This window comes from Ailuropoda melanoleuca, chromosome 14 (genome assembly GCF_002007445.2).
Source record: "Ailuropoda melanoleuca isolate Jingjing chromosome 14, ASM200744v2, whole genome shotgun sequence".
Lineage (NCBI taxonomy): Eukaryota > Metazoa > Chordata > Mammalia > Carnivora > Ursidae > Ailuropoda > Ailuropoda melanoleuca.
In genome coordinates this window covers 20,581,747-20,597,708 of record NC_048231.1, presented here as the reverse complement: position 1 = coordinate 20,597,708, position 15,962 = coordinate 20,581,747, and the positions used below count along the sequence as shown (strand labels likewise).

Genomic DNA, 15,962 nt, shown 5'->3' with positions numbered 1-15,962 from the left:
GTTTGTTCTAGCTCTGTGAAAAAATGCTGTTGGTATTTTGATAGGGATTGCATTAAATGTATAGATTGTTTTGGGTAATACAGACATTTTTTTAAAGATTTTATTTATTTATTTGAGAGAGAGAGAGCACGAGAGGGGGAGAATCAAGGGGGAAGCAGACTCCCCACTGAGGGGGAAGCCCGATGCCGGACTCCATCCTAGGACTCCAGGATCATGACCTGAGCCAAAGGCAGCCGCTTAACCAACTGAGCCACCCAGGCTCCCGTAATATAGACATTTTAACAATATTTGTTCTTCCAGTCCACGAACATGGAACATTTTTCCATGTCTTTGTGTCATATACCATTTCTTTCATCAGTGTTTTATAGTTTTCAGAGTACAGGTCTTTCACTTCTTTGGGTTTATTCCTAGGTATCTTATTGTTCTGGGGGCAATTGTAAATGGGATTGATTCCTTAATTTATCTTTCCACTGCTTCATTATTGGTGTATAGAAATGTAACAGATTTCTGAATGTTGATTTTCACTGAAAATCACTGAATTCATTTATTAGTTTTAGCAGTTTTATGGTGGACTCTTTTGAGTTTTCTTTATAGAGTATTATATCATCTGCTAAGAGTGAAAGTTTTACTTCCTTGCTGATTTGGAAGCCTTATATTTCTTTCTGTTGTCTGATTGCTGTGGCTAGGACTTCTGGTACTATGTTAAATAACAGTAATTTCATTGAAATTTTTATTTTGAGGATATTTTCTATTCACATGAAGTTGTGAGTCTGTCAAGAGATCCTATAATATATAAAGATCCCCTTATCCAGAAATACCTTGCAGAACTATTGTATAATAGCACAACCAGGATATTGACATTGATACAATCAAGATACAGAACATTTCCATCCACAGGAAGATCCCACATGTTGCCTCTTATAGCCACACTGACTTCCCGTTCACCCTCGCTCCATCTTTAATTCCTGACAACCACTGATCTTGTCTCCATTTTCTGTAATTGGGTTCTCTGTCTATTCCATTAATCTCTGTATATATACCTCCACAAAGACCACACAGTCTTGATTACTGTAGCTATTTAATAAACCTAGAAATTGAGTAGACTGATTTCTACCAGTTTACTCTTTTTTTTAAAAACTCTTTTAGCTACTCTAGTTACATTTTATTTCCATAGAGAATTTCTGATTTGTATACCTTCTATTTCTTTGTTTTATTGCATTAGAAAGGTCTTCCCAAACCATGATGAATAAGAATTGTGAGAAAAAGCATTCTTGCCTTATTTCTGATATTAAAGGGAAACTATTCCATCTTTCATCTTTCTTTAATGTTAAGTATAATGTTAGTGGTAGGGTTTTTTGTAGGTACTCTTTATCAGGTTCAGAAAATTCCCTTGTATTTTTTTTCTGAGTTGTTTTAAAAATCTTGAATGTGTTATGAATTTTGTCAGGTAGATTTTTACACATTGATTGATATGATTATGTGATATTTCGTCTTTACTCTGTTAGGATGATGGATTATATTGACTGATTTTTGAACATTGAACCAATCTTACATCCTTAGAATAAATCCAACTTAGTAATGAAATATAATTCTTTTTATATGTTGTTAAATTCTATTTGCTTATATTTGTTTTGGATTTCTGCATCTGTATTTAGGAGGGAGCTGCAATTTTTTTCTTTATTTTTTTTTTTACTGTATATTTTTGGTACTGAGGTAATACTAGCTTGATAAAATGAATTGGGAAGTATTCCCTTTTTTTCTGTTTTCTGAAGAGATTATGTAAAATTGGTGCTAATTCTTTTTTAAACATTTGGTAGAATTCACCAGTGAAACCTTCTGGCCTGGATATTTCTCTTCTGGGAGTTTTACACTTACAAATCCAATTTCCTTAATAGTTACAGGCTATTCAAATTATGTGTTTTATATTGGGTAAGTTATGCTTTTTAAAGAAATGGTTCATTTCATCCATGTTCTCATATTTACATACGAAGAGTTGCTCATAGTCTTCCCTTATTATCCTTTTGATATCTGCAGGATTTGTAGTGATATCCCCTGGTTCATACCTGATATTGGTAACTTCCCCCCACCCCTTTCTTTCTGTCTCAATATCTCTTTCTCCTTTTGTTCAGTCTTACTAAAGGTTTGTCAGTTTTCTTGAACTGTGTGAGGAACCAGCTCTTTGCTTCATTAATTTTTTCTATTGTTTTTCTTTTCTTAATTTCATTGATTTCTGTTATTTCTTATTTCCTTCCTTCTGCTGCTTGAGATTTATTTATTTTTTTTAAGTTCTTGAGGTATAGAGTATTCGTAAGACCTTTTTTCTAATGCATACATTTAGTGCTATAGATGTACCTCTCAGCGCTGCTTTGGCTGTGTCCCACAATCGTTTTATTCAGTTCTTGGTATTTTTTTAATCTGCCTTGAGACATTCTCTTTGTCGCATAGATTATTTAATATTGTTTAGTTTCCAATGTTTAGAGATTTTCCTGTTATATTTATGCTTAAATATACCTTTGATATGTGCTTCTATATATCCTTGATGATTTTCTGTCTAGTTGTACAATCATTTGTTGAGAGAGGGATGCTGAATTCTCTAATTTTGAATTTTTCTATTTTCTCTTTCAGTTATATCAGCTTTTTCATCACTTTTTTTTTGCAGATTTGTTATTTAGAATATACACATATAAAATTGTTATGTTTTTTTAGTAGATTAGCTCTTGTTATCATTATATAATGTCCTTTTCTGTTTCCGTTAGTTTTCTTTGCTCTTAAATCTACTTTGTCTCCTATTGATATATCATTCCTGACTTTTTCATTAATGTTTGCATGGTGTAACCTTTTTCATTTTTTACTCACATCCTGCCAAATCAGTATATTTGAAGTGAGTTCCTTAAAGAAAGCATATCGTCCATGAATCATGTCACAGATTAATGGCAGAGAAATCACTCAAATCTGGTAATATCTATCTTTGAATTGGTGTATTTAGACCATTTTCATATAAGGTAATTATTGATATGTTAGGACTTAAGTCTGCCATTTTTGCTTGTTTTCTGTGTTTTTAATTTATCTGCTTTTTTTTTTTAAAGATTTTTTTATTCATTTATGTGAGAGACAGCCAGCGAGAGAGGGAACACAGCAGGGGAGTGAGAGAGGAAGAAGCAGGCTCCCAGTGGAGGAGCCCGATGTGGGACTCGATCCTAGAACGCCGGGATCACGCCCTGAGCCAAAGGCAGACGCTTAACGACTGCGCCACCCAGGCGCCCCTATTTCTCTGCTTTTTGCCCCCACGGTTATTGTTGGTTACTTGAGCAGGTTGTTTTTTTTTTTTTTTCTTTAGAATCCCATTTTATCAATTGTGTTTTTTAGTGCATCTCTTTGTATAACTCTTTTAGTGGTTGCTCTAAACATTACATTGTACATACACAGCCTTAACGGTCTACTGCTATTGTCATTTTACCAGTTTAAAGTGTAGCTAATTTCTTTCTTCACATTCTTTTGCCCTGGCTGTTGGTATAGTTGGTATAGCATGCAACTCTTGATCTCAGTGTCAGGAGTTAAAGTCTCACATTGGACACGCAGCCTACTTAAAAAAAATAATAAATTTAAATATATATATATAATATAAATATTTCCTCTAGATGCATTTAGAACCATGTCAGATAGTGTTTGATTGTTTTGTTTCAACATGAAACATAATTTTAAAAATCAATAGGAGAAGGAAAGTTTATTGAATTTATCTGTGTTTTTTAAATTACTGTGTTCTTTCTCATCTTCTAAGATTCCTTTTTTTTTAAATCATTTTTCTCTTTTTTGGATAATTTCCATAGTCACTGTTTCAGCATAGGTCTGCTGAGAACAAATTACTTTAATTTTTCTTCCTGAGAATGTCTCAACTTCACCTTCATTCTTGAAGGATATTTTCACTGCTTGCAGGATTCTGAGTTGTCGGTTCTTTTCTTCCAGCATTTAAAAAATGTGCTATGAGCTGTATGGTTTCTAATGAGAAATTCGCTAGCATTCTAATTGTTTTCCTCCTATAACTAAAGTATTGTTTCTCTCTCATTGCTTTCAAGATTTGTTCTTCATATTTGGTTTTCAGACTTTGTCTATGATGTTTGAAGTAGATGTAGGGTAGACCCAGGCAGGAGTCTGAAATGCCCAGTTGAGTAGTAGGTGCCTGAAAAAACCAGCATAAACTTTTGTAGCTTCCATAAACAGGAGATGATTGAAGAACAAGTCATAAACCTAGGATTTCTATGAGCCCAAAAATACACGCTCACTTGCACCTTATGAGTCTAGAGCCAAAACAGGGTCTAAGATAACCTGCCTTCCAACCTAAGGAATTTAAATAAAAGGCCAAACTTTCTATTAAGTGAACACAATTTAGATGTAGTATATGCAGAAAGAAGCATGATTTTATGGCTAGATATGAGCATATGAAACTTATTCTTGGAGTGGTGTTTATAATAGATTATGAGCTTCTCTTCCTCATTTTGCTAATTGTGACATGTAGTCCCATTGACCAAGACAGCCCTCAGACCGATTTAGAACAGTGACTTATTTACTAAAGAATATGTTCTTACTTTCTCTGCTTGTGTTGCTAATAAAAGTGATAAAAGTCTTAATAGGCGGCTGAGTCAGAACGTTTTGTTCTGCATTTTGGTGTTTCTCCAAGCCAGAGCCAAGAATGAGATGGAATGGGGTAGATTATTGTGTTGTTTTCTGTAGGGTAGCCGTTTTGTGGAGAAGAGGTTTTAAATCTCTAAAGCTGTCAAGATGGAAAGTTTCACCAAAAATGAGTTGACATCAAATAAAACATGAGTACCTGTATTTGGATGTTTTACCACATACCCAAGACAGACAGTGGATTATAAACCTTTCATTTATTGGACTATTTGGGCTCCATCTGTAGACCAGTATGTTGTTTCAGCGTCTGAGACAAACCACAGAGGATAGCCATACTTTGTGAATGTTGTTCTTCGTTTTAATCTGTGTGTTTTCTGTGGTCAGGCCTGATGAGAAAACTCTTAACTCATGGCGGTATATCCAGATATGTGCCAGTGGGTGGCAGTAGATATGGCAGAGTTTAGCTACCAATCATAGATGGAGTCTAAATGCAGTATACTTGCGGGCTTTTTTTAGTTTATTTGTTTTAAAATGCAACTGATTATTTTTCACACATTTTCCTGACATTAGCAGGCGTACTGAAGGGTCATTTTTAAAATAATAGTAACAGTTAACGTATATTTAATTTTCACTATGTATCAGACACAATTTTAAGTGTTTTACATATATCAATTTAAAAATAACACATTTGATTATTTTCAGGGTATGTTGGCTAGTGTACAGTTACATTATTATTCATTTATCCTACTTACCTATACTAGTATAACAGAACAGAAAAAACATTTCCTGATAAACATTGTATTAAGCAGAGGAACTGTTCAGCTGTCAGCCATTTATTTAAAGAGATTGTTGTTGTTGTTGTTTTATTTTGTGAGATATTCTGTACATTGTGTGATGTGCACACTTTGCCAAAAACAACTGCCTTTTCAAACATTCTGAGTATTTGCTTTCCATCAAAGCCACATCTTTTGATGTCCTCTTCCAGGGTTGAGGAATTTCATGTTGGACAGCAATTAACTATAGGTCTTCTCCCAGATCGTTGCTATGCAATTTGCTCTAATAAAGTTTCGTTTCAGTTTGGGGAGGCATTGGACAATGTATAAGCACTTATGATAGAGTTTGGAATAATATGTCATTTCAGTACATCTTGAAAAGCAAAGGAGGACAGTCAATTTTTTGTGAGAAAAAGTACTGGACCCCGATCCAGTTTAAAAGCCCTGGGGTCAGGTTCATGCACTAGCTGTGTGACATTGACAGAGGCTTCTGCCTTTTGGGAACTCAGTCCTCATTTATAAAATGTGAGGAAGTTGGATTAGACCAATGGTTTCCAATCAGCGTAATTTAGAGTCTTATAACTCTACCACGGCACCAGAGGGCTTGATCCCAGGGTAGGAATAGAGCCCCCGACAGTCTGGCCTCCAGGTGCTCTCTTCTGCTTTCACCCAAGAAGCTTCCTTTCAGCTTTTTAAATTACTGTATTTATTTATATACTGTATACACTCGCAAGTGTATATGATTTCATTCATAAGACAAAATTCTACTTGTTTTAAAAAATAAAAGGTTGAAAACCCTGGGATTAGGTTATTTCAGTGGTCCCTTCTGTCCCTAAAATATTAATGATTCTAATAACTGGGGAGCCAAAGAAGAAAAAGGGAAATTGGTCCTGGTCTTTAGCATGTAGCTAGTGTCTCACGTATCTAGTATACAACTGTGGGAGGCTAGGGCCATCACTTATGACCTCTGAAGGGTTGTAAGGTGCTCTTTTATTTGATTAATTTTATTACACCACAACTGCCGCCCACAAGACGAATGACACAGATTTACTTTTTTAAAAAGCTTACATTCTTTTGAGAATTTACGCTGTTGTTTTAGGTAAATGTCAGGACACAGGTAATACTGAACAGGCGCACTGATTACTAACTGAGGTGTAGGAGCCAGAAGCGAAATGCTTTTCTCTGCAATCATTAATTTTCCATATTCTGCTGCCAATGCTCCTCTGTCCAGTGCTGCTGTTATAAATGTTGCCGTGTCTGAAGCCCTCGTTTCTAGAACTTTCTGTCCATCATCAGCTGGGTGGAGTTATAATATGGATGAGATATTTTGTAGTAGAGGTTACAAGGAAAAATCTACTCATTTCTAAACTTGATCTCCAACCTTTCTGTGAAGGGTCAGGTTGCTAGATAGATGGGTCGCTCATGTAGAGTTGGACATGATTTTTGTTTTAAAAGCAAATAAACAAACAAACAACCTGTCTGCTCCCTTGGCTACCAGGAACCAGAATCAACATAAAAAAGTGTCAAAGCTCCTTAAACAGCCAGACCGCTAGCTGCAAAAACTGTGAAGGAAGTAGTGTAGACCGTCTTAGCCAAAAACATGGTCATGATATATTACCCTGAATGTGCCAGAGAAATGCAAAGTGGAACAAAACAAAACAGCACAAGCAGATTCTCCAATTCTCATCCACGATGGCCTGCTTTTTTAAAATGGGATTTTTTTCCTCTCTAATGACTGTATGTCAGAATGAGTTAGTACCAACTCATTTAAAGAGTTGGAGCCAGTCCAAGGGAAATACGCAGGACTGCTGCCCTTTTCACCAAGAAAAGAAAAACAAACAAACAACTTTCATTAACTAATGTTGATGGAAGCACATTTAGCCACAGCAATTTGCATGGCAGTTGAATTGCTGTTTGTATTGAACAGCAAACGAGAGAATAATAAAGCAAAACAGGAACATGCCAGTGGTGAGCAAGGGAGCAGGGCAGCCCTTCCACTTTCTCTGTGCTGACCGTTTGTTCTAAAGCTGGTAAGACCGAACAACAAGAAGATTGCTCATTAGGTGCACTAATCACACTCTGTTGTCACAGCATCTATCACATCAGCTGTCCGGAGGTCTCACCTATATTGTCTCCTCTTGTGGTTGCAGCATCGTTGCTTCTCAGCAAAGCCCAGTGGCCGTGTTTTATCAGCACGGGTTAATAACTCTGTTCATCCTCCCAAACGTGTGTATCTGAACAAGGGACCTAACGAGAGCAATTGCACAGAGCAGTGATGTAGTGGAGAAGACAATTTTGGGGATCCAAGTTAAGCAGCAGAGGTAGAGAGGTAGTAGTTAGGGAGGATATGGATATGGATATGAAGACCTCGGAGCCCTGATTGTTGACAGCAGAGAACTCCTACAGGAAATCAGAGGAATACAAACATGTGCATTTTTAAAAATAACAGTATTAAGAAAGGTAGAATTAAGTACCGAGTGGTACAAAGGAAAGCCTGATGTGATATATATATGTCAGGGAGACAGCTCTAGGATTGCAAGGAGAGCAAAGATCTAACTGTGCCTTTAGACTAACTAGGTGATCTCAAGCAAATCATTTGCCTTCTTTGAGCCTCATGTCTTTATTTATTGTAGAATGAAGTGCTTACTGTAAAACAGAACACTCTTGCTAGTTCTGAGTTCTCCAAGTTTCCGAATACAGATAAGAAAGCTCAATACAGCCATGCAACCAGAGACTTTTAAAACTGACAGCAATCCAACTAAACCTAATAGAAGTACAAGCAAGAAGGAAAGGAAGGGAAGGAAGAGAAAGATGGAAGGAAGGGCAGAAGGAAGAAAAGAAGAAAGGGGGAGAAAAGGAGAGATGGAGGGAGGGAGAGAGGAGGGTTAGAAGTTCAAGAGTTAACGTGGGCTTCAGCCAAGGGTGGATCTTGTCCTCAGCCTACTCTTTATCTCTTGATCTGCTTTCTTCTTTACCAGCTTTGCTGTTGTACAGGTTCCTTTGGCATAGTAGAAAATAGCCTGGAAAGCACCAGGCTAATATAAGCTTGTGGCTTCAGAAGGAGAGAAATTCTACCAATTTTTGCCTGTGGACAGGGTTTGGTCCCTGTGTTGTTAGTCGGTCAATCTAGAGTATATCCCAGGCATTTTTCAGGCTGTTGCTTCTATGCTGTAGCTCCACAAGGCTCTTTGTTGTGCTGTCTCTTTAAGGGTAGAGACTCCATTTCCTCTCGCCTTCCTGGCTCTCCCAGAGCCCAGCATGATTATTTTTAAAGTTCCAGGTGTTAAGTGCCACTGATTTTAAGAACTCCTGAAATTGTGCACCTCTGGTTTTCAAAGTCAAATGTCACAGGGATTCTTCTTTCCTGTGCAGGTTCCCCATGCCTGGGGTTTCTGGTGTGAGGGTCTGTTTCTTTCCCCTCTTTGTGCCCAAGGTGTTCCTCCCTCCTGAGGACAGTCTGAGGGTCTATTTAGCTCCCAACAGCATCTCCACCCTTCTTATCCTTTTCCGCGTGTCCTCTCCTCTACGTTTAGCTATGAAATGTCTGTTCTACCAGTCTTTGCATCATTTTCTGGGTTATTTACACTGATGTGGCTAGTATCTAGTTGTAGCCATGGGAGGAGGTGAGTTTCCTACCCCACCATCTTTCCCAAAAGTCTAGGAGTTCTAGATTTTAAATGCCAACTGTAGGAATCTCTTTGTGGGTTTTTTGTTGTTTTTCAGCTGTCCAAAATCAAGCATTCCAATTGGTATTAGCTTTGTTGGAAAAGCAACATTACCTCTGTGTATTTGGAAAAAATTGAGAACATAATTTTTAAATTGCAATAATTCTGTGAAGTTCTGAGGGTGACTGAACCTCTTTACAGTTATAATTTTATTAAATCTGTGAGCTGAGTTTGATTATACAAGAGATCCAGTACCCATTTTTTATCTGCTATGATTTAGCTAAGGTGTTTGATGTTGGCTATACCAAGTTGAGTTTGGAGGGACAAGATCAGTTTTCTTTGATGGTTGATGGACCCTACTATCCATCACTCCAAGTCCAATGTACCATTAAACAGTGTCATTCACTACAAGGAGCCCGGCTCAGAGAACCTTCTAATAATCCAGAAGTAGTGAATCAAAATGGCCAGGTTCACATAGGGACATGGTAGTGATCTTATATCTTGTGAATGTTCAAGAGAGTTGGGCTGAAGACACAATTTACTGAAACTGTTGTTTTTAGCCTAATACCCATTCCCCTTCTTTTAACAGTTCCTTGATCTTTCATTTAGAAACTATCCTTTCTGTTCTTCATTTAATCCTTTTGGGGTTATCAGTGAAGTGCTCCATCCTTTCCCCTAGCCAAGCAGTAGGCAAGAGATCTGAGCTAGGCTCATCAGCTTTTCTGTTTCTGGAATGTCATCCAGAGTGGAGTGACACAAAGACTAGAGGTACCCAGGATAAAAGCCCATTAGTTCATGCTACTTACATCCCTACCATCCCAGACCAGTTGTTACTCTCTGTAGGGCTGGATCCTCTTTTCCCACACATCTATTATTTACTCTTATATCCTTCTAATAAATTCAGTTAACAAATGGTTGCTGTGAGTTACCAAACCATCCCCCAATTCCAGGTATATAGGTCATGATTCTGTGAGTTGGAGTTGGCCCTGGGCTCACTGGGCAGTTTGTCTGGTCTCTATTGAGCTTCCCTTCTGAGTCATCCATAATCATCTTCAGGCCAGTGGACAGCTATGCTTCTGGGCATTTGATAGCTGCCGATTAAGGGCACCTGCAGGGTGTCATAGGTGGGAAAAGTCCTGGACCCTTGTCATACGACAGGTTGTCCTGGGCTTGTTCTATGGTGTGAGAGAGTTCCAAGTGGAAAAGTGAAAATGTGCAAGGCCTCTTGAACTCTCAGTGCAGATGGGCACAGATTCTGCTGTATTCTATTTATCCAGTCAAGTCAGGAGGCCAGCCCAGATGTGAGATGTAGAAAGTAGATACATGTGACCCTCCTCATGGTAGCAGCTGCAATGTCACAATGCAAATGAGCAAGGATTCCGGATGAAGAATTTTTGAAGGCACTTGAACAATATGCCACCCCCAAGTTGGTTTCTATATAGCTAAAGAACCTGATATGCCAACCAAAGACCCCTTTAAAAATGCAGCCTAAAGCCTTGACTTTCTCCTCTCACTTTATTGACGTAACTCTGATTATGGAAAGTTTGGGAGCCAAAGTCAGCTCCTCTGTGGGGTACAGAGCAAAAATCACCTTTTTTCCTGAATCCCAGTACATTGTGTCTTGAGGGGATTGTTTGCAACTCCTCAGTAGCTGAATTAGCCATGCAGTCTCACCATCAGTTATATCATCTGCCAGGTCTCCTGAAGTTTCGGTGTATTGCCTGTTCATTTCTGACGTATAGCAGTGTGACTTGGCTACTCACAGTAGTATTGCTTCCTACTGTATGTAGTATAGCACTTGCTAAAAACATTTGCATTTGCCTTTCTGAGATATATATTGAATTTCTGTAAGTTATAGTTTCCTTTTATGCAGCACAGCCTCTTGGTAAGCTATATCAATCACAGAGCAAGGCAAATACTCATATTAATGTGCATTGCTGTAGGTGTTTCTTGCCTGTTTTCATCCAACTTCTGACTCAGCCCAGCCCTTTTTAGGTTTGTGAGATCTAATAAGATCATAGCACAGGGTGGTATAGCTGCAGGCAGAAAATTCGGCTGCCAAATATATTTTCCTTTATAGCAAGTTTGTAAATTAATGTAGGGCACTGAGATACCATGGCTATATGCATGTATTTAGACAGAACTCTCTTCAGTTGACTACCTTCCCTTCCAGCCACTAATTTCTCTGAGATGATGCCAAGCTCTTGGTCAGATGTAGTAGCTTCAGTGCTTCCCACCTTCTCAGTGTGAAATGATAATTAATATGACTTTACAATTAAGGTGGTGTTCTGCTTCCATTAATAACACCTATTATTCGAGGATGTTTTAATTTGGTTATAAAAATTGACTCTAGAGGTAGGACTTGGCTTGGGAGCTTATTTTAAGAGCAATGGTTTGTTTCTAATTTTTCATTAAAAAGAAAAAGAAGGGTTTTTTTAAAGAAAATTTGGGGTTACTTTAGAGTTATATAAACAGTGGGCCAAATTCCTAAAATATTGGTATGATTTTGGATTTGTAAATTAGTTGGCCTTCTTCTCTGGTACCTCCAGAGAGTCCAGACCTCCCAGAGCTTCTCAGCTAGCCCAGGATTGGCAGCGTCCAGAGCTCTGCCCCATCTCATCAGTTAGGATCAGAGGGCATTTTTTTTACATTCCTTTTCACACTTAAACATCAAAATCTCTTTTCAGGCAACAGTTTTTACAAGCTCCTGACTGAATTGGGTTTGATACTAAGAGGCAACTCATTTTCACATTATCTTGATGGACACTTTGCTTTCTTCTTACAGATCTCCTGGAGGAGACCCACAGAAAAGATGAAGAAATGGAGTCTCTACAGGTAAAGTAAATTCTCCAATAGGGCAGGTATCCTTGGGATAAAAATATTTGTTTTTACTCTGTTAGCCTTTATTGTTACCATATTCAGACCTCTGACAAATGGAGTGAAAAATATGTCAGAATTTTAAAGCCCCAGTTAGAATTTGCTTCCTTTTAGAAGCATGTGATAATATTTGTAGTCTCCTGAAGCAGGAAGCCAAGTCAGCCCCTGTGCTACTCTTGAAAGGATTCTTTATTCCTTGGTATAGCTTAATAGGAGCCGCTGTATTAAGAAATGAAAGCAACATCTTTGCAAAGTCATTTCCCCAAAAAACAGGCCTGATGAATGAGGATAAATTCATGAAATCTACATTCGGAGTGAAAGTCAAGAGTATTCTGGCTCCATGAATGTCATTTACCAATGACCAACCAAGACTATTAACACATATAGGGAGCTCAAGACTTTACCTCGTATGGCTCTTACATCACTATGGATTTATACGTAGTTCTTGGACTGGAAAATTGTGTTGGAAAGATTACTCTAGAATTTTAATTGACAGTTCCATGATATGAGCAATTGTTGTTAACTTGGTGTCTTACAGTGGTAGTCCTCTCTTCCTTTTACATCGGGCTAACTTGCAGGTGGGTAACTCAAGTGTCTGTCTTTATTAGGGGAAACATAATCAGTTATACTCACATGACAGAACCAATTCACTTAACGTCACGCTGGGGATTAAGAACAGTAAATACTTTGGACATTTAGAGTTCTTCCCTGGCCTGGAAGCTGCAAGGCAGGACTGAAGAGTGATATAATGAGCTGGCTTGAATGCTTTAGAGGTAAAGATGTTTGCTTCTGGAGAATGAAGGATGGGTCAAGTGAAGCCCAAAGAGCAAGGGAAATGTTCTATAATTGGGGATTCGTCTACTTAATGGTGTATTTGTTACAAGAAAAGTATATTATTGCTCTTAAAATGAAGAAGAAGATAGTTCTATATCCCTGAAAAAGGGGCATGTGTTGGCCACAATTCTGTGCAGATCAAATTTTAATATCTTCAGCTATAGTCAGGTTAAAAAGAAACAGCCCTGGTTGGTCCTGTCTGGGGCTAGGAAAAATCTCTAGTGTATACTCACCGTGTCTTATGTCTGAGCAATTAATATCAGAGTCATGAAAAGCAAAGCTTCCATGTATACTAAATGTATATATTGAAAAGGTAGTAAAGTCTTTTTTGAGGCACTTTGGTTATGCATTGTATTTACCAGAATAACACATATAAACAAATTTATTAAGTAGATAGGACATATACGGCCTTTTGAAATGACAGCACAAACCTTTTTGCATTTACTTCTCTCACAATACAAATGTTGGAACCAGTAATCCTGTTAAATTTAATATCCTCTGTTGCTTCTCAAATATTTATTACGAACTGGCAGCATTTTCTACCAAAATGTCCAGTGAGTGCAATCGAGTGCACCAGCCAGCTAACTGTGGACGTTTATAGATGTAGAGGATCCAGTATGGTGTCCAACAGCCGGAAGTTCAATGCTGGCCCTTCATAGTGGCAGTTAGTGCCTGATGGTAACATCTATTGAGAACAAAGAGACTGACACCTCTGAGAATGCACAAGAGTGCAGAGACACATCACAGAAACCTTTCATTTTAACACTAGAGGAAAATTCATTGAAAAGACCTATATTCCTGAATTTCTGTATTCAAATTATAAATATTGCAGGTGATAGTTTTGAGAAGACTATTAAAGTATTTAGGTTGAAGTCCTATAATCACACAGTAGAACTTTGAGGAGTCAAAGACAAAACAGTTTAAAAAAAAATGATAGCGGAAGATTGGAAATTGATGACTTTGAATTTTAATAGTGGCTCCGCTTCTGGGCAACTTTGAGTAACTCAATTATCTTTGCTGTGCCTATTTTCTCATCTATAATATAAAATCATAAAACTGTCTTCCAGAAGTGTTTAGTGTGGATTAGATTATCCTAGGAGGGAGAGCTAAATATTTAATTCCAATTTACAATGTTAACAAATCCCCATGTATCCAAATTGGAGTCAGTTTTATTTACTCATTATCATCATGTAATTATGTATAACAGACATTCTGTATTTAATGTCATCCTCTTTGAGGATAGGGGATGTTTATCTCTATACCCTTTCCAGTTTTCTCCAAATAAAGGATGTTTCACACATTCATTGAACAAATACTTGTTGAGCACCATTTCTGTGCAAGGCACTCATCGTACTGAGTGCTAGGGATACAAAAGAAAGCTGCTTCTACTGATGCCTTCCTGCCCTGGGAAAGTATCTGTTATATAATAATAAAATATTTAAAAACTCTATTATAGGGGATGTACAAGTCACTGTGGGAACATATAATACACTGGCCTTTATTTGGTGGAGATATAGGGTGGGTTGGGTGGAAGTGTAGGAGGTTGAAGGCGATGGGTAGGGTGAGCTAGGGTAGAGTGGCAAACCTAGTAGATTTCCCAAAGGAAGCCAATATTTAAATGACAACCAGGAGTTAGCCCTGGCAGGTTTGGAGTAAAGAAAAGTTGTAGGCAGTGTGAAGGAGAGGGGAAGACCTGAGGTAAAAGAACACCAATTTCCTGTTTGAGGAAGTGGGAGAAGCTTGGTGTGGGGGAATGTAGCATTGAGAGAGGAGAGCGAGACAGGAGTGTGTGTGAGGTAAGCAGAGGACCTCATAAAGGAGTTAAGATTTTACCCTGAGTATATGGGAAACCAGTTTAGAGTTTGAAGGAAGAGAACAACATGATCAAATCTTCATTTTTTTTAAAGATTTTATTTATTTATTTGAGAGAGAGCAGTACGAAGGGCCAGAGGGAGAGGGAGAAGCAGACTCCCCCCTGGGCAGGGAGTCCGACACAGGAGCTTAACTGACTGAGCCACCCAAGTGCCCCTCAAATCTTCATTTTTTTTAAATAGGTAACTAACTGGCTACAAAGTCCAGAATAATTGGGGGCAGATAAGATTGAAACCAGAGAGACCATGTAAGCAGATGTTTGTGGGAACCTTGACAAGAGATGATAGTGACCTGGACTGGGTGGTAGCAAGAGCATGAAGAGGAGTGGGTGGTTTCTTAATGTATCTTAAGATCTAAAATTCCATGGAATTTTGAGATTGGTTGTTAGGAAGTAAAAGGAAAGGGTTGAGAATGACACCTGGGTGTCTTGATTGGGCCACTTCATGGATGGTTGTGCTAGTCAGTGAGAGAAAGGGAAGTTGATTCCGTCAATCTTTGTTATTTTCAGTTTGGGTGCCTTGAAACATCAAGTGGCATTGTCAAGAGGGGGTTCGTTCATGAGTCTAGAGCTCAAAAGACGTGTGAATTAGACATGCAGATTTTGTTGTCAGCAGATTAGTCTCCATATCATATAGATGATACTAAAAGTCATAGGAGTGGGATGCCTGGCTGACTCAGTAGGTGGAGATTACAGCTCTTCATCTCAGGGTCGTGAGTTCGAGCCCCGTGTTGGGTGTAGGGCTTACTTTACAAAAAAAAAAAAGAAAAAAAGTCATGGGAGCAGTGAGGATCTCCCAGGGGAAGTATGCAGAATAAAGAGATGAAAACTTAGGCCAGAACCATAGGGAACACTCACACTTAACTTTCAAGCTAAGAATGAAAATCCTGCATAGTCTAAGACATAGAGAAAATAATTTCAGGAGCTCATAGTATCATGAAACATGGGAAAGCATATTTCAAGGGAAAAATTATAAAATTGAGTAAATAAATTCTTGAATTCCCCTAGCTAAGGGGCTTAGGTTTTAAAATTAAAATTTACCATACAATAAGTGGTAATTTCCTATCATACCTATGCAGCCACTTTTGTCTTTCACGTTCCCAAATATCTACTATTTAGCACAGCACCTCACCATAGTAGGTACTCAGTAAATTTTTGTTGATCAAATAAACAAATGAATACCACCTACTGGACTCTGATTTAGCACCTATTTCTGGTCTTCATAAGGTCTGCCCATTAAAAAACAAACCACCATCCCTGTCCTGGAGTTCATTTTCTGTTTAAAAATGGGAGGGGGGGGGGAGGTTAAGATGGCGG

At 38.1% G+C, this 15,962-nt stretch overlaps 1 protein-coding gene across 9 annotated transcripts in view; it reads left to right on the top strand.

Annotated features, from left to right (window-relative positions):
- The window catches only part of CEP128 (centrosomal protein 128), a 396,639-nt gene that overhangs the window by 303,999 nt on the left and 76,678 nt on the right, over positions 1-15,962 (top strand). For all 9 annotated transcript variants that reach the window (XM_034642093.1, XM_034642096.1, XM_034642091.1 and 6 more), the window contains one exon: positions 11,850-11,899. In XM_034642093.1, the coding sequence (XP_034497984.1) occupies positions 11,850-11,899 (50 nt within the window). The remainder of the gene's footprint in view (positions 1-11,849; positions 11,900-15,962) is intronic.